The following is a 23,903-nucleotide window of genomic DNA, read 5'->3' as shown; positions in this document are numbered from 1 at the left end:
TTTAGAGATCATGAGTTACTATTTTTTTGTCACAGAACTAATATTTTAGATTATGACAAATAATTTGATACTAAAATAAATAATTTTTTTATATTACATTTAAATATCTCATTTATTAACCTTAAATTCTAATATTTAGAGTATTAAATTGACAATTAACAAATTATTGATTGTTATTCAGGGTATCAAATTGACAACTAATAAAATATATCGTATTCAACTTCTAAGTTCTAATAATGTAATATATATTTGAGAATTATTAAAAATTTTATATAGAAAATGAATTTTATCAAAAAGCTCAAATTTTTATCCCGCCCGAATCATGCTTCTTTTAATCTGGACTACTATCCAATTTTTTCAATACCGGACTTTTACACGAATTTTTAGGGTCGGACTTTTAAATAAAAAAAGACTCTTTGAAGGTCTGTATCTCGGGACGAGCCAGCCCGTACTTTTTTGGATTGGATCCGACTTGGTCTCAGATTTTGAATTTTTTGAATAGCCCCGCTCTCATCTACACTTCACTTTATTTTTCGACAACTAACCAAGGTAGATCATAAATCAATAGAGTTAACAAGTATTAAAGATGGTTTTTAATCCATTAATTGATATTTTATATTATAATTTCCGAAAAACCTACAAATTTATTTTATTTTCACCATTCTATAATATGAAACCTTCATATTTTATTTTCTATCTAGGCGTTAGTGACTTAATCTTTTGTATCCTTCTTATAGAAAATTCATCGAAAATTCATCAATGATGGTATTTTGTATCGTTTTCGTATGATTTCGACCAACAATCTTTTATCCTAACATTTATAGAAAATATTATTAGAATTGATCATTCAAATGTCTAATCCAGGAGTTGGTAATGATATAAGTAATATGGGCCAGTCTGGTGGAAACAATATTGTGGCATCTGGTGGTTATTTTTCATTGTCCAGGCCATAAGGACGTCCTCGTGGTTCAAAAAACAAGGCGAAAGAAAACACCATCGAAATGACTTCGGCAATGAAGTCTATTATTCTTGAAATCCCGCCCGGGAAAGATGTCATTGAATGGCTGAAACAGTTTGCTCATTCAAGAAATATTTTTATGAATGTTCTGGGTGGTTCTGGAATGATTACACATGCTACCATAAGCCTCATTGAAAATTTGGATCTTCAAATCCTGGAGGTTGGCTTACATAAACTTCTTCCTCCAATTCTCCATTCAGAAATACACTCTTGACATCCATTTGATAGACTTTGAAATTGGCATGGGCTGCATAGGCTAGAAAGATTCTGATGGCTTCAAGTCTTGCAACTGGAGCAAATGTCTCATCAAAATCTATTCCCTCTTGTTGAGAATAGCCCTTGGCAACCAATCTGGCTTTATTCCTTATGACAATGCCATTTTCATCCATCTTGTTTCTGAATACCCATTTTGTATCAATAGAGCTCTTGTTCTTTGGCTTGGGTACCAGCTTCCATACCTTGTTCCTCTCAAATTGGTTTAGCTCCTCTTGCATTGATAAAATCCAATCTGGATCCAGTAGAGCTTCTTCCACTCTCTTAGGTTCCTCCTGTGATAGAAAACTACTATATAGATATTCATCTTGAGTAGCCCTTCTAGTTTGCACTTTAGATGTTGCATCACCAATGATCAATTCAAAAGGGTGATTCTTGGTCCATTTCCTTTGAGGTGGTAAATTAGCTCTAGATGAGGTTGCCTCAGTATTGTCATGATGTGAGATAGAGTGTTAATTGGCTGAAACTCCCCTTGAGTTATTGATCCTTTGAAAGGAACTGGGAGTTCTATCAACTGATGAAGTGAATTGATTATCCGTTGATAGACTATGATCAACGGATGCTTCATTATGTAATTCAACGGATGATGCACTTTGTCTTTCAACGGATGCTGCATTACTTCTTTCAACGGATGCTGAATTGTGACTTTCAACTGATGCAGCACTTTGTGCTGAATTGTGACTTTCAGTATGTTGGGAGTTTTGACTCTTCAACCATTGTTCTTGCAGCTTCGATTAGTGATCTATTCTTTCTTTCCACCACACCATTCTGTTGTGGAGTCCTTGGAGCTGAGAACTCATGCATGATCCCATTTTCTTCACAGAACAACCTCATGGTAGAATTCCTGAACTCAGTTCCATTGTCACTCCTGATATTCCTTACTTTGAAATCTGGATGATTGTTGACTTACTTGATATGATTGATGATGATTTCACTAGCTTCATCCTTTGATCCAAGAAAGTAGGTACATGAAAACTTTGAGAAATCATCTACAATCACTAAGCAATATCTTTTCCTTGAAATTGACAATACATTGACTGGTCCAAAAAGATCCATGTGTAGCAGTTATAATGGTTCATCAATTGCTGATTCAAGCTTCTTACTGAATGATGCTCTCTTTACTTTCCTTTCTGACAAGCATCACACAGTCCATCCCTTGAGAATTCCACTAGAGGCATTCCTCTAACTAAGTCCTTTTTGACTAGATCATTCATTGTCTTGAAATTCAAATGAGACAGCTTCTTGTGCCATAGCCAACTTTCATCTGGACTTGCTTTGCTGAGAAGACAAGTAATTGATTCTGCATCTGTAGAGTTGAAGTCAGCCAAGCACACATTCCCTTTTCTAACTCCATTTAGAACCACTTTGTTGTCCTTCTTACTTGTAATAACACAGGCTTCAGAATTGAAGGAAACAATATTCCCTCTATCACACAGTTGACTGATACTCAATAGATTATGTTTGAGACCATCAACTAATGCAACTTCATCAATGATGACATTTTCTTTGAATCAAGCCATATCCCATACTGACCCTTTGCTGTCATCTCCAAAGGTTATGCTAGGGCCAGCTCTCTCCTTGACTGTGTGAGCAGGGTGAAATCTCTTGTCATGTGCCTTGAACAACCATTGTCCAAGTACCATATATTCCTTTTTTTTCCCTGCACACAACAAAATCAATCAAGTTGATTTTGGTACCCAAGTTTCCTTGGGTCCAAGCCTTGTTAGTCTTTTTCCTAGACTTCATACCTCCAGCATCTTTTGACTTAGGTAACTTTGGATCAACCTTGCTCTCAGATGTAGTTGGTTGAAGTGTAGGGTTAGTCACAGAATTATTTAGCTTATTGGTTGAATTTGATAAGGCATGGATTGTGCAAACACATTATTCCACATAGGCATGTTGTATGGCATTTGAGGCATACTGAATACAACAAAATAAGAATTATTAACATATGGCATGTTTGCAAAATGTGCATGCGGATTCTGTTGAGATATAACAGGTGTAGCATGCAGAGGTGACATAGATATGTTAGGCATGGAAGGAGTTAAAGCATGGGAGCATTCTTAACTGACTTGTAGTTGGTAGATAGTTGATTAACACTCTTACAATGCACACAACTTTTCTAGGAGCATATTTATCAGGTGTATAATTGTTGTGTTTGTTAATTCGTACCTTCCCATTTCTATTTAATTTTCTTTTAGTTTCCTTTTTATCCTCAACCATCTTAAGCCTATTTTTCAACTGATCTAAAGTCATGTGTCCTATATTCACCTTACTGGCATCTTTGGATGTGCTAGCTTCTACTTTGACAAAGTTCTTGGAAGTTGAACCAAACTTTTTATTGAGATTTTTCAAATTGTTCTTTTTAGAATCACTTGCCTGTTTTAATTGATGAGCCTTCAACGGATGCTCCTTTTCTTCCTTCACGGATAACTTTTATCATCCGTTGATTCCACATCCGTTGATAATCCATCAATTAATTCTACTTCCTTTTTGTTTTTCTTCCAGGCATTCTCACATAGTGATTCAATTCCCTGAACCTTGACAATCTGAGCACTAACATCCCTAGATGTTTTCCAGGCCTTGATTACCTCTTGCTCACGTTCTATTTGTCTAGAAAGAATTTCTACTTTCTTAACAGATTCTTCTAGTTCACTTTCAACAGTTAAGTATTTGATTTTAATCTTTTCAAGCTCAATTACCTTACCCTCTAACACACCATTCCTATCACTTAAAAACAAATTATTCTCTTTGATTCTTGTGTTTTCTTTAGCTAGTGATTTAAGGGAAACACGCAAATGATATAATTCATTGGACATATCATTTAAGGCTTCATTGCATTCAATCTTAGAGAGCTGAGAGAGGTCAGTAGTAATTACCTGGTTGCTTGATGAACTAGTTTTCATTTTCATCATAATTAGCCATCAGGGCTAGGTTCACATATTTCATATCATCATCTTCATTGGCTCCGTCTGCTGCCCAGTCATCTTGAGTTAGAAAAGCTCTTTCCTTTTGTTTGAGCAAATCGAAATATTTCCTTTTGTAATCAACTTGCTCAAATTTTTTCTTATCAGAGGTTGGCTTTCTGCACTCATTTGCAAAGTGTCCACTTATGCCACAGTTATAACATTTGAACTTAGATTTGTCCACCATGTTCTTGTTTGACTTAGTGAATTTAGCATTTTTCCTGAATTTCATCTTTGCAAACCTCCTGGACAGAAAGGTCAGATGTTCATCAACATCATCAGAGTCATCTTGACTGGAATTATCTTCAACCTCAGCTACTTGCTCATTTCCCTTACTTGATTCTGATTTGCTTGTGCCAATTTTGAGACTTGGCATTGTCTTTTCTTCATTCCTGGCTCCAGTCTTCTCATTGTCAGCTACAAGTGCAACTGATCCACCCTTTTCTCTTTCCTTTTCCAACAGCTCATCTTGCTCCATCTCAAGTTCATAGGTCTTCAAAATTCCATATAATCTTTTATGTGTGAAGTCCTTATAATCTTGAGAATTCCTTAGTGAAACAGTTATAGGCTTCCATTCCTTTGGTAGAGACCTCAGAAATTTTATGTTGGAGTCCTCGACTTGGCTCTGCCATACAGCTTCAATCCATTCAACAGTTTCTCAAATCTACTGAAGGTATCATTCAGTGATTCTCCTTCTTCAAAGTGAAAGTATTCATACTGTTGAATGAGAAGCTGCATTTTGTTTTCTCTAACTTGTTCAGTACCTTCACAGATAAGTTGCACAGTATCCCAAATTTCCTTAGCAGTTTAGCTGCTAATGACATTATCAAACATTATCTTGACCTAAACCATTGAACAGAATGTTCATGGCTTTCTTGTCCTTGTGAACCTCTTCAATATCTTCATCAGTCCATTCTGCTTTTGGCTTGGGAATAGACTGTCCAATAGCAACTGTGCCAGTTGCAGCTGTGGCCACCTTGTGAGGGATGTGAGGACCATTTTCAATGCAGTTGATGTAGCTTTCAATCTTGAGAGAGAAGATGTAGATGCATCTTCACTTTCCAGTGATGATAATTATCTCTTTCCAGGATTGGAATCTTTATACCAATATCCTTCTTACTCATGATGTTAGTAGAATAGATCTTTAAATTCTTTGTAAGTTAAGAGCTTGCTCTGATACCAATTGTTATTCCCAAGGAACTAACAATGAGATTTACAGAAGGGGGTTGAATGTAAATCTCAAAACTTTTTCAAGTTTTGAGCAGTTTCAAAGGCTGTGTGTTTTGATGAGCAAGTGTGTGTGAATTGCTTTGAGCTAATGCAGACAGATATATATTCAAACACAAATGTAAAGAACACAAAAAACTTAAAACTTTTCTGGTGGATTTGTTGTTCCACCAAGATGTGTTTATTTCAGAAAATCTGTGATTCAAGAAATTGATCATAGCTGCTTTCTAATACAAACTAGATGATTTTCTCTCAATGTTTTTCTAAACAGCTCTGGAAAATTCACACTCTAGTTACTAGCTGCAACTTGGTTTATATATCACCAAGGTTACAAGTGAAGACAAAAAATATAAAATACAATTGGAAAGATTCTTCACATGTTTCTTCTTTATTTCTCTATCCAATGCAATCTAGGATAATCTGTGAATCTTTGAATACTTCCTTGTTTGCACCAGAATGGAAATGCTGTATTTTCTTGATTCCTCCAAGAGGATGCTACATTCTAATTGTCTCTGTCAACCCATATGCCTCTTTCAGCTTATGAATCGTCACTGTCAACTGCTATTGAACTTAGCATCCGTTGAAGACTTTATCCGTTGATGCATTAGCAGTTGAAGCTTTATCCGTTGATGCACTCATCCGTTGGTGGATGTTATCCGTTGAAGCTTTATAGACATCCGTTGAGCTTTGTTTCTTATCCATTGAAGACCTTTAACTTATCAGTTAATACTACTTCACTTATACAAAATTACAAGACATGAAATATTTACAGTTAGCCCTCCTATTTGCATATCCACTAGTAGTCAACATGACTTATAATTTCCCCCAACATCTAAGAATTATAACTTGAATACAGAAACTGAAATGTGCTACAATACTAAACTTATTTCTAAGTAAAGCTACTCCATCAACGGATAACGAGAATGGTCTTATCCGTTGAGGGCTACAAACACCAGATTTCTACTTAAGTGTTTTGTTAACTTATCATCAAACTAATACACATATTTCTAACACGATATTTAAAAGTCCACAAATTTCTTTTTATTTGAAAAACATGTGGATTTTGATGGATTTTCTAGTAAAATTTCATATGAATTAAAATGTAAATTATTTCATGTATAAGTTTTCATAAGTGTATTCAAAGTATTTTTTTCTATATACACAGAGGATCAGACTTAAATTGAAAAAACAAAAAAAATTAATTTTACTTTATGTATCCCGCTCATAAATTAGACCCAAAAGAGGGTAAGATTTTGTAATTTTACCTTGGATTCTAGAGAAAAAATATTTTTAGTCATTAATCTTTTTTTAAAAACCTTCTTATAAAAAATTCATCTTGAATCTTTGATGGGATTTATGTAAAGTTTCTGTAAGACTCAAGAACAACCGATTATCTTGTTGAAAATATTATTAAAGTGATCATTCAAATATATATAATCAAAAGGGAAACGTATAATTTTTTTGCAATTGTATTATATTTCAGAGGGAGGGAAGATATCTGCAAAATTGCACATTTTTCCTCTTTTGAGCCTGTTTGTTGTAGTAATATGCCGCTTCAACAGTGAACTCGGTAATGAAAGATAGATAAAATATACATAAATATTAGAATATATGATGTTTAGTAATCGGTCATCTAAAATTTAAAGATATTATTTCTACTAGATGTTATAATATTATTATAACACCCTCTCACTTAAAAGCAAGAATTTGAATCCAACACCAAGATCTGATACATTGTCAGAAAGTTTAAGTTGTTAAAGTACAGTTAAAGTGAGTGTTTTAGAGATCATGAATTACTATTTTCTGTCAAAGGACTAATATTTTAGACTATGAACAAATAATTGATACTAAAACAAATTTTTTATATTACATTTAAATATCTCATTTATTAAACCTTAAATTCTAATATTTAGAGTATTACATTGACAATTAACAAATTATTAATTGTTATTCAGGGTATCAAATTGACAACTAATAAAATATATCGTATTCAACTTCTAAGTTCTAATAATATAATATATATTTGAAAATTTATCAAAAATTTTATATAGAGAACGAACTTTATCAAAAAGCTCAAATTTTTATCCGGCCCGAATCATGCTTCTTTTAATCTGGAACTACTATCCAATTTTTTCAAAACCGGAATTTTACACGAATTTTTAGGTTTGACATTTCAAATAAAAAAAGACTCCTTGAAGGTCCGTATCTCGGAATGAGCCAGCCCGTACTTTTTCGATTGGAATCGACTTGGTCTCAGATTTTCGAATTTTTTGAATAGCCCGCTCTCATCTACACTTCACTTTATTTTTCGACAACTAATCAAGATAGATCATAAATAAACAGAGTTAACAAGTATAAAAGATGGTTTTTAATCCATTAATTGATATTTTTATATTATAATTTCCGAAAAACCTACAAATTTATTTTATTTTTACCATTCTATAATATGAAACCTTCATAGTTTATTTTCTATTCTAGGCCTTAGTGACTTAATCTTTTGTATCCTTCTTATAGAAAATTCATAGAAAATCATCAATGATGGTATTTTTGTATAGTTTCGTATGATTTCGACCAACAATCTTTTATCCTAACATTTATAGAAAATATTATTAGAATTGATCGTTCAACTACAAACAATTGTAAAAGAAATGTAGTTACTTTTGTAATTATATTATATTTTGAGGGAGTGTAGATATATCTAAAAATTATAAAATTTTCCTCTATTGAGTATGTTTAGTAGTAATTATCGTTTAAGCAGTTGAAAATATTATAAAAGAACGGATCAAATAACACAACAAAAATTAGAATATTATTAGATATCAGCTCACCTAAAATCTGAAGATATTAGAAAAAATACCCAACTGAATCTTATAATATATTTTAATACTCCCCTAACTCAAAAGTAAGGACTTCGAACTTGAGTCTGACTAAGCTATGATAATCATTAAGTAACCGAGTTCATCTAAAGTTTAGGTGGGAGAGGAAGTTCTCAACTAAATCTCATAATTATTACATAATAATGCGCACCAAAAAAAATATTGATATGAGCACGGAAAATAATGAAGAGAAATTGTAAATTAATAATTAAATTTACATACCAGAATGTTTAAAATATGTTTCGATTTGCAATCAAAATAATTGAATATTTAAAATTCTTGCCTAATATTTTATCGATGACAGCTATGGGTAATAAACGTTCTATTTTGTTAATGTTTCGATCTAGTTTTAGAAATTCATCTGTAATCGTATATTGGTATAACGCTTTTTATGAGACGAATCAAATATTAACAACTTTTGGCCTCTCAATTTTAGAAAATATGAATAAGGACTTGAATTAGCAATTCAATTCCTGGAAAAGAAAAAATAATACTTTTCCAACTGTATGGAATCTTTGTATTTCTGAGAGAGCACGCCAAAATCAATTATAAAAAAGGACTATAACCCACAACTCTAATCACATTTCACCCAATATTTTATATCTTTGCTTAGCCTTCGAAAGATGAATCACAAGTATTCGTTTTCTTTCTCAAATTCTATGAATTACTCTTCACCTGCTCTTCAAATCCCAAATTCAATGGGCTACACTAATCCTACTAAAATTAACAGCGAAGAACACCACTCTCAACCATTGCCAAACACTCAAATGTCTAATCCAGGAGTTAGTAATGATATAAGTAATATGGCCAGTCTGGTGGAAATGATATTGTGGCTTCTGGGGGTCATTTTTCATTGTCTAGGCCACGAGGACGTCCTCGTGGTTCAAAAAAACAAGGCGAAAGAAAACACCATCGAAATGACTTCGGAAATGAAGTCTATTGTTCTTGAAATCCCGCATGGGAAAGATGTCATTGAATGGCTGAAACAGTTTGCTCATTCAAGAAATTTTTTATGAATGTTCTGGGTGGTTCAGGAATGATGACAAATGCTTCCATAAGCCTCATCTCATCAGTACATCCAACAATATTTTCTGAGAGACTTTGCTTACGTTCTTTGACAGGGCCTGTAGGAAAAATATCTCCTTTGGAACCATCTGGTTCTGCACTTTGAACGCTATATTGCTAGGACGAATGGCGATGTCATTGGTGGGACGCTTTGGAGGCTTGTTACCTTGGAACGATGCATGTGCACTGCTCTTATTCCAAAAATCCAGATGTCTTGGTGTTTGTCATGCGAATATAGCTAAGGATGCTTAAAGATTGAAGATTTAGAGAAAGCGTTATTCTCTATTTATTTTCTTTATTTTCAATAAAAAGGATGTAGTGGCCCGACTATTTTTAGTTAGAATTCTACTACAAATCTAGTCGTTTACATTTTACTATTTTCAATTTGGAGAACTTTGTTCGAGAGATTTAAGACTCTATAATCTATTTGATTCGACTTTATTTAGTATTTTTATAGTATGTTTACATCTCTAAAATCTATTTATTCGGATTTGAATATTTTTACTTGCGATGCACGCTTCAACGCCTCCAAATTCTTTAGGATTCTGTTTTAAATATCGTTTTCCTTAATAGTGGATGTCTTTCTCTTTTTATTTAGTAGCAACCTTTTCTCAATATATTGGTAGTTTTATTTGATTTTCTTGTATACTCACTCGAATAACGGGTATCGTGCTCTTGTATATATATATATTTTCTTTTTCTCCGGTGCTTGTTTTTTTATATTTGTGAGTGAGTATCTACAGTTATATATTTTTGGACTTTTTTATTGAGTTATCATAGCATGGTAATTTGCTAGTTATAAAAGATTTTTTTAATATTAAAGAGGTTTCAGTTCGTTCGATAATTGCGAATGTGATTTTAAAACATTATCCTACAGAAGTTCTAAGAAAAAATAAAAATGTTACAAATGGTACACTTTGTAAGACTAGAGCATTCAAAGAGAAAAAATAAAAATTATAACTCTAATACTTATCTCGAAAGCCAAAAATATAGATATAATCTTTACGTGCAAATGAAGTCATTTTTTATTTGTAATCCCAACAGAAATATTGGGCTTGTAGCCGATTCATTTGAAATCAAATTTCCTAATCCAGTTATCCAACCCACCCCACCTCAACTACCCATAATCCAATATATTTTGATAAAATATTACTCCTAGTTCTGTCCCACTTATTTTATCATTCTCACCTTTGATTCAAAAAGTTATCAAAATATCAACAAATTAAAAGTTATCAAAAAATTATTCTACTTTTCAAAAACATTAACATAATTAACCCTTAAATGATCATATTAATTAAGAGTGAAATATAATTTCGGGACATAATCAGAAATAACCAGAATGAAGAGGACGGAGGGAGTAAAATCTTTGAGAACGTGAAATCTCAAATTTGTTTGATAAAATATATTATTAAAATACTTATAACATAAAAGTATCAATGAAATCCCACATTGTGTATTCAATTTAAATTTTAGACAATGAATAATAATATAAATTTTAAGTATTCGTTGATTTATGAGATTGACTAATAATATAACTAGAAATTCATTATTGTTAATTTTAATTTTACACAGTTCCGCATAGAGTCTCGTCTCTAATGGTGTTTATCAAAATTGTTATACAAATAAGGTGTGCATGAACAATTTAGAGAGGTGTTTTCAAATAAGATTTTAAGGATTTTTAATATTATGGGTATTTAATTTAGATTTTGTAAAATTATGCAAAATATGGAGGTATTCAATTTGGATTGTAAATGTGTATTCAATCCAGATTTAAAAAAATCTATCAAAATCTTAGGGTATTTAATTTGGATTTTAAAAATTTCAGACGATATTTAAAAGTCCACAAATTTCTTTTTATTTGAAAAACATGTGGATTTTGATGGATTTTCTAGTAAAATCTATATAAATTAAAATGTAAATTATTTCAATTATTCATGTATAAGTTTTCATAAGTGTATTCAAAGTATTTTTTTTATATACACACATGATCAGACTTAAATTGAAAAACAAAAAAAATGATTTTAGTTTATGTATCCCGCACATAAATTAGACCCAAAACAGGGTAAAATTTTCTAAATTTTACCTTGAAAAATATTATTAAAGTGATCATTCAAATATATATAATCAAAAAGGGAAACATAATAATTATTTTTGCTATTGTATTATATTTCAGAGGGAGGGAAGATATCGGCAAAATTGCACATTTTTCCTCTTTTGAGCCTGTTTTTTAGTAATATGCGGCTTGAACAGTGAAACTCGGTAATGAAAGACTGATCAAATAATACATAAATATTAGAATATTATGCATGTTTAGTAACCGGGTCATCTAAAATTTTAAGATATTATTTCTACTGGATCTTATAATATTATTATAACACCCTCTCACTTAAAAGCAAGAATTCGAATCCGACACCACGATCTAATACATTGTCAGAAAGTTTAAGTTGTTAAAGTAAAGTTAAAGTGAGTGTTTTAGAGATCATGAGTTACTATTTTTTTGTCAAAGAACTAATATTTTAGATTATGACAAATAATTTGATACTAAAATAAATAATTTTTTATATTACATTTAATATCTCATTTATTAACCTTAAATTCTAATATTTAGAGTATTAAATTGACAATTAACAAATTATTGATTGTTATTCAGGGTATCAAATTGACAACTAATAAAATATATCGTATTCAACTTCTAAGTTCTAATAATGTAATATATATTTGAGAATTATTAAAAATTTTATATAGAAAATGAATTTTATCAAAAAGCTCAAATTTTTATCCCGCCCGAATCATGCTTCTTTTAATCTGGACTACTATCCAATTTTTTCAATACCGGACTTTTACACGAATTTTTAGGGTCGGACTTTTAAATAAAAAAAGACTCTTTGAAGGTCTGTATCTCGGGACGAGCCAGCCCGTACTTTTTTGGATTGGATCCGACTTGGTCTCAGATTTTGAATTTTTTGAATAGCCCCGCTCTCATCTACACTTCACTTTATTTTCGACAACTAACCAAGGTAGATCATAAATCAATAGAGTTAACAAGTATTAAAGATGGTTTTAATCCATTAATTGATATTTTTATATTATAATTTCCGAAAAACCTACAAATTATTTTATTTTCACACCATTCTATAATATGAAACCTTCATATTTTATTTTCTATCTAGGCGTTAGTGACTTAATCTTTTGTATCCTTCTTATAGAAAATTCATCGAAAATTCATCAATGATGGTATTTGTGTATCGTTTTCGTATGATTTCGACCAACAATCTTTTATCCTAACATTTATAGAAAATATTATTAGAATTGATCATTCAAATGTCTAATCCAGGAGTTGGTAATGATAGAAGTAATATGGGCCAGTCTGGTGGAAACAATATTGTGGCATCTGGTGGTTATTTTTCATTGTCCAGGCCATAAGGACGTCCTCCGTGGTTCAAAAAACAAGGCGAAAGAAAACACCATCGAAATGACTTCGGCAATGAAGTCTATTATTCTTGAAATCCCGCCCTGGGAAAGATGTCATTGAATGGCTGAAAACAGTTTGCTCATTCAAGAAATATTTTTATGAATGTTCTGGGTGGTTCTGGAATGATTACACATGCTACCATAAGCCTCATTGAAAATTTGGATCTTCAAATCCTGGAGGTTGGCTTACATAAACTTCTTCCTCCAATTCTCCATTCAGAAATACACTCTTGACATCCATTTGATAGACTTTGAAATTGGCATGGGCTGCATAGGCTAGAAAGATTCTGATGGCTTCAAGTCTTGCAACTGGAGTAAATGTCTCATCAAAATCTATTCCCTCTTGTTGAGAATAGCCCTTGGCAACCAATCTGGCTTTATTCCTTATGACAATGCCATTTTCATCCATCTTGTTTCTGAATACCCATTTTGTATCAATAGAGCTCTTGTTCTTTGGCTTGGGTACCAGCTTCCATACCTTGTTCCTCTCAAATTGGTTTAGCTCCTCTTGCATTGATAAAATCCAATCTGGATCCAGTAGAGCTTCTTCCACTCTCTTAGGTTCCTCCTGTGATAGAAAACTACTATATAGATATTCATCTTGAGTAGCCCTATAGTTTGCACTTTAGATGTTGCATCACCCATGATCAATTCAAAAGGGTGATTCTTGGTCCATTTCCTTTGAGGTGGTAAATTAGCTCTAGATGAGGTTGCCTCAGTATTGTCATGATGTGAGATAGAGTGTTAATTGGCTGAAACTCCCCTTGAGTTATTGATCCTTTGAAAGGAACTGGGAGTTCTATCAACTGATGAAGTGAATTGATTATCCGTTGATAGACTATGATCAACGGATGCTTCATTATGTAATTCAACGGATGATGCACTTTGTCTTTCAACGGATGCTGCATTACTTCTTTCAACGGATGCTGAATTGTGACTTTCAACTGATGCAGCACTTTGTGCATTATCCAAAAGCAGATTTTGAATTCTTTTCGAGGTGCCTTCTCCATCATTCTTATCTTCACTATCATCACAATATATCTCAATGTTATCAAATTTGAGTCATTCATGATGTCCCTCATCTGTTAGTCCATCAATCTTTTTATCATCAAACACAACATGCACAGATTCCCTGACAATGTTGGTTCTTAGATTGTAGACCCTATATGATTTTCCAGCAGAATAACCAACAAATATTCCTTCATCAGCCTTTGCATCAAACTTCCCTTTGTGATCAGGTTGATTCCTTAGAATGTAGCATTTGCAACCAAAGACATGGAAGAAAGTTTAAAGTTGGTTTTCTTCCCTTGAACAATTGATAGGGAGTCATGTCTTTTGCCAGATTGATTAGAGAAATATTCTGAGTGTAACATGCATAGTTAACAGCCTCATCCCAAAAGTATGTTGGGAGTTTTGACTCTTCAAACCATTGTTCTTGCAGCTTCGATTAGTGATCTATTCTTTCTTTCCACCACACCATTCTGTTGTGGAGTCCTTGGAGCTGAGAACTCATGCATGATCCCATTTTCTTCACAGAACAACCTCATGGTAGAATTCCTGAACTCAGTTCCATTGTCACTCCTGATATTCCTTACTTTGAAATCTGGATGATTGTTGACTTGCTTGATATGATTGATGATGATTTCACTAGCTTCATCCTTTGATCCAAGAAAGTAGGTACATGAAAACTTTGAGAAATCATCTACAATCACTAGGCAATATCTTTTCCTTGAAATTGACAATACATTGACTGGTCCAAAAAGATCCATGTGTAGCAGTTGTAATGGTTCATCAATTGCTGATTCAAGCTTCTTACTGAATGATGCTCTCTTTACTTTCCTTTCTGAACAAGCATCACACAGTCCATCCCTTGAGAATTCCACTAGAGGCATTCCTCTAACTAAGTCCTTTTTGACTAGATCATTCATTGTCTTGAAATTCAAATGAGACAGCTTCTTGTGCCATAGCCAACTTTCATCTGGACTTGCTTGCTGAGAAGACAAGTAATTGATTCTGCATCTGTAGAGTTGAAGTCAGCCAAGCACACATTCCCTTTTCTAACTCCATTTAGAACCACTTTGTTTTCCTTCTTACTTGTAATAACACAGGCTTCAGAATTGAAGGAAACAATATTCCCTCTATCACACAGTTGACTGATACTCAATAGATTATGTTTGAGACCATCAACTAATGCAACTTCATCAATGATGACATTTTCTTTGAAATCAAGCCATATCCCATACTGAACCCTTTGCTGTCATCTCCAAAGGTTATGCTAGGGCCAAGCTCTCTCCTTGAACTGTGTGAGCAGGGTGAAATCTCTTGTCATGTGCCTTGAACAACCATTGTCCAAGTACCATATATTCCTTTTTTTTCCTGCACACAACAAATCAATCAAGTTGATTTTGGTACCCAAGTTTCCTTGGGTCCAGCCTTGTTAGTCTTTTTCCTAGACTTCATACCTCCAGCATCTTTTGACTTAGGTAACTTTGGATCAACCTTGCTCTCAGATGTAGTTGGTTGAAGTGTAGGGTTAGTCACATAATATTTAGCTATTTGGTTGAATTTGATAAGGCATGGATTGTGCAAACACATTATTCCACATAGGCATGTTGTATGGCATTTGAGGCATACTGAATACAACAAAATAAGAATTATTAACATATGGCATGTTTGCAAAATGTGCATGCGGATTCTGTTGAGATATAACAGGCATAGCATGCAGAGGTGACATAGATATGTTAGGCATGGAAGGAGGTTAAAGGCATTGGAGCATTCTTAACTGACTTGCAGTTGGTAGATAGTTGATTAACACTCTTACAATGCACACAACTTTTCTAGGAGCATATTTATCAGGTGTATAATTGTTGTGTTTGTTAATTCGTACCTTCCCATTTCTATTAATTTTCTTTAGTTTCCTTTTTATCCTCAACCATCTTAAGCCTATTTTTCAACTGATCTAAAGTCATGTGTCCTATATTCACCTTACTGCATCTTTGGATGTGCTAGCTTCTTCTTTGACAAAGTTCTTGGAAGTTGAACCAAACTTTTTATTGAGATTTTTCAAATTATTCTTTTTAGAATCACTTGCCTGTTTTAATTGATGAGCCTTCAACGGATGCTCCTTTTTCTTCCTTCAACGGATAACTTTTATCATCCGTTGATTCCACATCCGTTGATAATCCATCAATTAATTCTACTTCCTTTTTGTTTTTCTTCCAGGCATTCTCACATAGTGATTCAATTCCCTGAACCTTGACAATCTGAGCACTAACATCCCTAGATGTTTTCCAGGCCTGTATTACCTCTTGCTCACGTTCTATTTGTCTAGAAAGAATTTCTACTTTCTTAACAGATTCTTCTTGTTCACTTTCAACAGTTAAGTATTTGATTTTAATCTTTTCAAGCTCAATTACCTTACCCTCTAACACACCATTCCTATCACTTAAAACAAATTATTCTCTTTGATTCTTGTGTTTTCTTAGCTAGTGATTTAAGGGAAACACACAAATGATATAATCATTGGACATATCATTTAAGGCTTCATTGCATTCAATCTTAGAGAGCTGAGAGGAGTCAGTAGTAATTACCTGGTTGCTTGATGAACTAGTTTCATTTTCATCAGAATTAGCCATCAGGGCTAGGTTCACATATTTCATATCATCATCTTCATTGGCTCCGTCTGCTGCCCAGTCATCTTGAGTTAGAAAAGCTCTTTCCTTTTGTTTGAGCAAATCGAAATATTTCCTTTTGTAATCAACTTGCTCAAATTTTTTCTTATCAGAGGTTGGCTTTCTGCACTCATTTGCAAAGTGTCCACTTATGCCACAGTTATAACATTTGAACTTAGATTTGTCCACCATGTTCTTGTTTTGACTTAGTGAATTTAGCATTTTCCATGAATTTCATCTTTGCAAACCTCCTGGACAGAAAGGTCAGATGTTCATCAACATCATCAGAGTCATCTTGACTGGAATTATCTTCAACCTCAGCTACTTGCTCATTTCCCTTACTTGATTCTGATTTGCTTGTGCCAATTTTGAGGACTTGGCATTGTCTTTTCTTCATTCCTGGCTCCAGTCTTCTCATTGTCAGCTACAAGTGCAACTGATCCACCTTTTCTCTTTCCCTTTTCCAACAGCTCATCTTGCTCCATCTCAAGTTCTAGGTCTTCAAAATTCCATATAATCTTTTATGTGTGAAGTCCTTATAATCTTGAGAATTCCTTAGTGAAACAGTTATAGGCTTCCATTCCTTTGGTAGAGACCTCAGAAATTTTATGTTGGAGTCCTCGACTTGGCTCTGCCATACAGCTTCAATCCATTCAACAGTTTCTAAAATCTACTGAAGGTATCATTCAGTGATTCTCCTTCTTCAAAGTGAAAGTATTCATACTGTTGAATGAGAAGCTGCATTTTGTTTTCTCTAACTTGTTCAGTACCTTCACAGATAAGTTGCACAGTATCCCAAATTTCCTTAGCAGTTTAGCTGCTAATGACATTATCAAACATATCTTGACCTAAACCATTGAAACAGAATGTTCATGGCTTTCTTGTCCTTGTGAACCTCTTCAATATCTTCATCAGTCCATTCTGCTTTTGGCTGGGAATAGACTGTCCAATAGCAACTGTGCCAGTTGCAGCTGTGGCCACCTTGTGAGGGATGTGAGGACCATTTTCAATGCAGTTGATGTAGCTTTCATCTTGAGAGAGAAGATGTAGATGCATCTTCACTTTCCAGTGATGATAATTATCTCTTTCCAGGATTGGAATCTTTATACCAATATCCTTCTTACTCATGATGTTAGTAGAATAGATCTTTAAATTCTTTGTAAGTTAAGAGCTTGCTCTGATACCAATTGTTATTCCCAAGGAACTAACAATGAGATTTACAGAAGGGGGTTGAATGTAAATCTCAAACTTTTTCAAGTTTTGAGCAGTTTCAAAGGCTGTGTGTTTTGATGAGCAAGTGTGTGTGAATTGCTTTGAGCTAATGCAGACAGATATATATTCAACACAAATGTAAAGAACACAAAACTTAAAACTTTTCTGGTGGATTTGTGTTCACCAGAGATGTGTTATTTCAGAAAATCTGTGATTCAAGAATTGATCATAGCTGCTTTCTAATACAAACTAGATGATTTTCTCTCAATGTTTTCTAAACAGCTCTGGAAAATTCACACTCTAGTTACTAGCTGCAACTTGGTTTATATATCACCAAGTTTACAAGTGAAGACAAAAATATAAAATACAATTGAAAGATTCTTCACATGTTTCTTTCTTTATTTCTCTATCCAATGCAATCTAGGATAATCTGTGAATCTTTGAATACTTCCTTGTTTGCACCAGAATGGAAATGCTGTATTTTCTTGATTCCTCCAAGAGGATGCTACATTCTAATTGTCTCTGTCAACCCATGTGCCCTCTTTCAAGCTTATGAATCGTCACTGTCAACTGCTATTGAACTAGCATCCGTTGAAGTCATCCGTTGAAGACTTTATCCGTTGATGCATTAGCAGTTGAAGCTTTATCCGTTGATGCACTCATCCGTTGATGGATGTTATCCGTTGAAGCTTTAGAGACATCCGTTGAAGCTTTGTTTCTTATCCATTGAAGACCTTTAACTTATCATTTAATACTACTTCACTTATACAAAATTACAAGACATGAAATATTACAGTTAGCCTCCTATTTGCATATCAACTAGTAGTCAACATGACTTATAATTTCCCCCAACATCTAAGAATTATAACTTGAATACAGAAACTGAAATGTGCTACAATACTAAACTTATTTCTAAGTAAAGCTACTCCATCAACGGATAACGAGAATGGTCTTATCCGTTGAGGCTACAAACACCAGATTTCTACTTAAGTGTTTTGTTTAACTTATCATCAAACTATACACATATTTCTAACACGATATTTAAAAGTCCACAAATTTCTTTTTATTTGAAAAACATGTGGATTTTGATGGATTTTCTAGTAAAATTTCATATGAATTAAATGTAAATTATTTCATGTATAAGTTTTCATAAGTGTATTCAAAGTATTTTTTTTTCTATATACACAGAGGATCAGACTTAAATTGAAAAACAAAAAAAATTAATTTTACTTTATGTATCCCGCTCATAAATTAGACCCAAAAGAGGGTAAGATTTTGTAAATTTTACCTTGATTCTAGAGAAAAAATATTTTTAGTCATTAATCTTTTTTTAACCTTCTTATAAAAAATTCATCTTGAATATTTGATGGTATTTATGTAAAGTTTCTGTAAGGACTCAAGAACAACCCGATTATCTTGTTGAAAAATATTATTAAAGTGATCATTCAAATATATATAATCAAAAGGGAAACGTAATAATTTTTTTTGCAATTGTATTATATTTCAGAGGGAGGGAAGATATCTGCAAAATTGCACATTTTTCCTCTTTTGAGCCTGTTTTTGTAGTAATATGCCGCTTCAACAGTGAAACTCGGTAATGAAAGATAGATAAAATAATACATAAATATTAGAATATTATGTATGTTTAGTAATCGGGTCATCTAAAATTTTAAGATATTATTTCTACTAGATGTTATAATATTATTATAACACCCTCTCACTTAAAAGCAAGAATTTGAATCCACACCAAGATCTGATACATTGTCAGAAAGTTTAAGTGTTAAAGTACCGTTAAAGTGAGTGTTTTAGAGATCATGAATTACTATTTTTCTGTCAAAGGACTAATATTTTAGACTATGACAAATAATTTGATACTAAAACAATTTTTTTATATTACATTTAAATATCTCATTTATTAACCTTAAATTCTAATATTTAGAGTATTACATTGACAATTAACAATTATTAATTGTTATTCAGGGTATCAAATTGACAACTAATAAAATATATCGTATTCAACTTCTAAGTTCTAATAATATAATATATATTTGAAAATTTATCAAAAATTTTATATAGAGAACGAACTTTATCAAAAAGCTCAAATTTTTATCCGGCCCGAATCATGCTTCTTTTAATCTGGACTACTATCCAATTTTTTCAAAACCGGAATTTTACACGAATTTTTAGGTTTTGACTTTCAAATAAAAAAGACTCCTTGAAGGTCCGTATCTCGGAATGAGCCAGCCCGTACTTTTTCGGATTGGAATCGACTTGGTCTCAGATTTCGAATTTTTTGAATAGCCCGCTCTCATCTACACTTCACTTTATTTTTCGACAACTAATCAAGATAGATCATAAATAAACAGAGTTAACAAGTATAAAAGATGGTTTTTAATCCATTAATTGATATTTTTATATTATAATTTCCGAAAAACCTACAAATTTATTTTATTTTTACCATTCTATAATATGAAACCTTCATATTTATTTTCTATCTAGGCCTTAGTGACTTAATCTTTTGTATCCTTCTTATAGAAAATTCATAGAAAATTCATCAATGATGGTATTTTTGTATAGTTTCGTATGATTTCGACCAACAATCTTTTATCCTAACATTTATAGAAAATATTATTAGAATTGATCGTTCAACTACAAACAATTGTAAAAGAAATGTAGTTACTTTTGTAATTATATTATATTTTGAGGGAGTGTAAGATATCTAAAAAATTATAAAATTTTCCTCTATTGAGTATGTTTATGTAGTAATTATCGTTTAAGCAGTTGAAAATATTAATAAAAGACGGATCAAATAACACACAAAAATTAGAATATTATTAGATATCAGCTCACCTAAAATCTGAAGATATTAGAAAAATACCCCAACTGAATCTTATAATATTATTTTAATACTCCCCTAACTCAAAAGTAGGACTCGAACTTGAGTCTGACTAAGCTATGATAAATCATTAAGTAACCAGTTCATCTAAAAGTTTAAGGTGGGAGAGGAAGTTCTCAACTAAATCTCATAATATTACGATAATAATGCACCAAAAAAATATTGATATGAGCACGGAAAATAATGAAGAGAAATTGTAAATTAATAATTAAATTTTACAGACCATAATGTTTAAATATGTTTCGATTTTGCAATCAAATAATTTAATATTTAAAATTCTTGCCTAATATTTTTATCGATGACATCTATTGGTAAATAAACGTTCTATTTTTGTTTAATGTTTCGATTCTAGTTTTAGAAATTCATCTGTAATCGTATATTGGTATAACGCTTTTTATGAGACGAATCAAATATTAACAACTTTTTGGCCTCTCAATTTTAGAAAATATGATAAGGATTGATTATTCAATTCAAATTCCCTGGAAAAGAAAATAATACTTTTTCCAACTGTATGGAATCTTTGTATTTCTTGAGAGAGCACGCCAAATCAATATAAAAGGACTATAACCCACAACTCTAATCACATTTCACCCAATATTTTATATCTTTGCTTAGCCTTCGAAAGATGAATCACAAGTATTCGTTTTCTTTCTCAAATTCTATGAATACTCTTCACCTGCTCTTCAAATCCCAAATTCAATGGGCTACACTAATCCTACTAAAATTAACAGCGAAGAACACCACTCTCAACCATTGCCAAACACTCAAATGTCTAATCCAGGAGTTAGTAATGATATAAGTAATATGGGCCAGTCTGGTGGAAATGATATTGTGGCGTCTGGGGGTCATTTTTCATTGTCTAGGCCACGAGGGACGTCCTCGTGGTTCAAAAACAAGGCGAAAGAAAACACCATCGAAATGACTTCGGAAATGAAGTCTATTGTTCTTGAAATCCCGCATGGGAAAGATGTCATTGAATGGCTGAAACAGTTTGCTCATTCAAGAAATATTTTTATGAATGTTCTGGGTGGTTCAGGAATGATTACAAATGCTTCCATAAGCCTCATCTCATCAGTACATCCAACAATATTTTCTGAGAGACTTTGCTTACTTTCTTTGACAGGGCCTGTAGGAAAAATATCTCCTTTGGAACCATCTGGTTCTTGCACTTTGAACGCTATATTTGCTAGGACGAATGGCGATGTCATTGGTGGGACGCTTTGGAGGCTTGTTACCTTTGGAACGATGCATGTGACTGCTCTTATTTCCAAAAATCCAGATGTCTTGGTTGTTTGTCATGCGAATATAGCTTAGGATGCTTAAAGATTGAAGATTTAGAGAAAGCGTTATTCTCTATTTATTTTCTTTATTTTTCAATAAAAGGATGTAGTGGCCCGACTATTTTTAGTTAGAATTCTACTACAATCTAGTCGTTTACATTTTACTATTTTCAATTTGGAGAACTTTGTTCGAGAGATTTAAGACTCTATAATCTATTTGATTTCGAACTTTATTTAGTATTTTTTATAGTATGTTTTTACATCTCTAAAATCTATTTATTTCGGATTTGAATATTTTTACTTGCGATGCACGCTTCAACGCCTCCAAATTCTTTAGGATTCTGTTTTAAATATCGTTTTCCTTAATAGTGGATGTCTTTCTCTTTTTATTTTAGTAGCAACCTTTTCTCAATATATGGTAGTTTTATTTGATTTTCTTGTATACTCAACTCGAATAACGGGTATCGTTGCTCTTGTATATATATATATTTTCTTTTTCTCCGGTGCTTGTTTTTTTATATTTGTGAGTGAGTATCTACAGTTATATATTTTTTGGACTTTTTTTATTGAGTTATCATAGCATGGTAATTTGCTAGTTATAAAAGATTTTTTTAATATTAAAGAGGTTTTCAGTTCGTTCGATAATGTGCGAATGTGATTTTAAACATTATCCTACAGAAGTTCTAAGAAAAAATAAAAATGTTACAAATGGTACACTTTGTAAAGAATTAGAGCATTCAAAGAGAAAAAATAAAAATTATAACTCTAATACTTATCTCGAAAGCCAAAAATATAGATATAATCTTTACGTGCAAATGAAGTCATTTTTTATTTGTAATCCCAACAGAAATATTGGGCTTGTAGCCGATTCATTTGAAATCAATTTCCTAATCCAGTTATCCAACCCACCCCACCTCAACTACCCATAATCCAATATATTTTGATAAAATATTACTCCTAGTTCTGTCCCACTTATTTATCATTCTCACCTTTGATTCAAAAAGTTATCAAAATATCAAACAAATTAAAAGTTATCAAAAAATTATTCTACTTTTCAAAACATTAACATAATTAACCCTTAAATGATCATATTAATTAAGAGTGAAATATAATTTCGGGACATAATCAGAAATAACCAGAATGACAGAGGACGGAGGGAGTAAAATCTTTGAGAACGTGAAATCTCAAATTTGTTTGATAAATATATTATTAAAAATAACTTATAACATAAAAGTATCAATGAAATCCCACATTGTGTATTCAATTTAAATTTTAGACAATGAATAATAATATAAATTTTAAGTAATTCGTTGATTTATGAGATTGAATAATAATATAAATATAAATTCATTATTGTTATTTTAATTTTACACAGTCCGCATAGAGTCTCGTCTCTAATGGTGTTTATCAAAATTTGTTTATACAAATAAGGTGTGCATGAACAATTTAGAGAGGTGTTTTCAAATAAGATTTTAAGGATTTTTAATATTATGGGTATTTAATTTAGATTTTGTAAAAATTATGCAAAATATGGAGGTATTCAATTTGGATTGTAAATGTGTATCAATCCAGATTTAAAAAAATCTATCAAAATCTTAGGGTATTTAATTTGGATTTTAAAAATTTCAGACGATATTTAAAAGTCCACAAATTTCTTTTTATTTGAAAAACATGTGGATTTTGATGGATTTTCTAGTAAATCTTATATAAATTAAAATGTAAATTATTTCAATTATTTCATGTATAAGTTTTCATAAGTGTATTCAAAGTATTTTTTTATATACACACATGATCAGACTTAAATTGAAAAACAAAAAAAATGATTTTAGTTTATGTATCCCGCACATAAATTAGACCCAAAACAGGGTAAAATTTCTAAATTTTACCTTGAAAATATTATTAAAGTGATCATTCAAATATATATAATCAAAAAGGGAAACATAATAAT

The 23,903-nt window shown here is 32.1% G+C and overlaps 1 protein-coding gene across 1 annotated transcript; it reads left to right on the top strand.

Annotated features, from left to right (window-relative positions):
• The first annotated feature begins 21,374 nt into the window (after positions 1-21,374).
• Positions 21,375-21,989, top strand: LOC141692219 (AT-hook motif nuclear-localized protein 28-like). Its single transcript, XM_074496950.1, has one exon. It carries the CDS (start codon positions 21,375-21,377, stop codon positions 21,987-21,989), a length of 615 nt encoding a protein of 204 aa, XP_074353051.1.
• The last annotated feature ends 1,914 nt before the right edge of the window (positions 21,990-23,903 follow it).

Source organism: Apium graveolens, chromosome 10 (assembly GCF_009905375.1).
Source record: "Apium graveolens cultivar Ventura chromosome 10, ASM990537v1, whole genome shotgun sequence".
In the NCBI taxonomy this organism is placed as follows: domain Eukaryota; kingdom Viridiplantae; phylum Streptophyta; class Magnoliopsida; order Apiales; family Apiaceae; genus Apium; species Apium graveolens.
The sequence above is the reverse complement of the archived record's forward strand: the minus strand, read 5'-3'. Positions and strand labels throughout refer to the sequence as shown.

Bases quoted from the DNA above. Each gene is read 5' to 3' on its own strand.
- LOC141692219 (XM_074496950.1), top strand. From the start codon at position 21,375: ATGGGCTACACTAATCCTACTAAAATTAACAGCGAAGAACACCACTCT.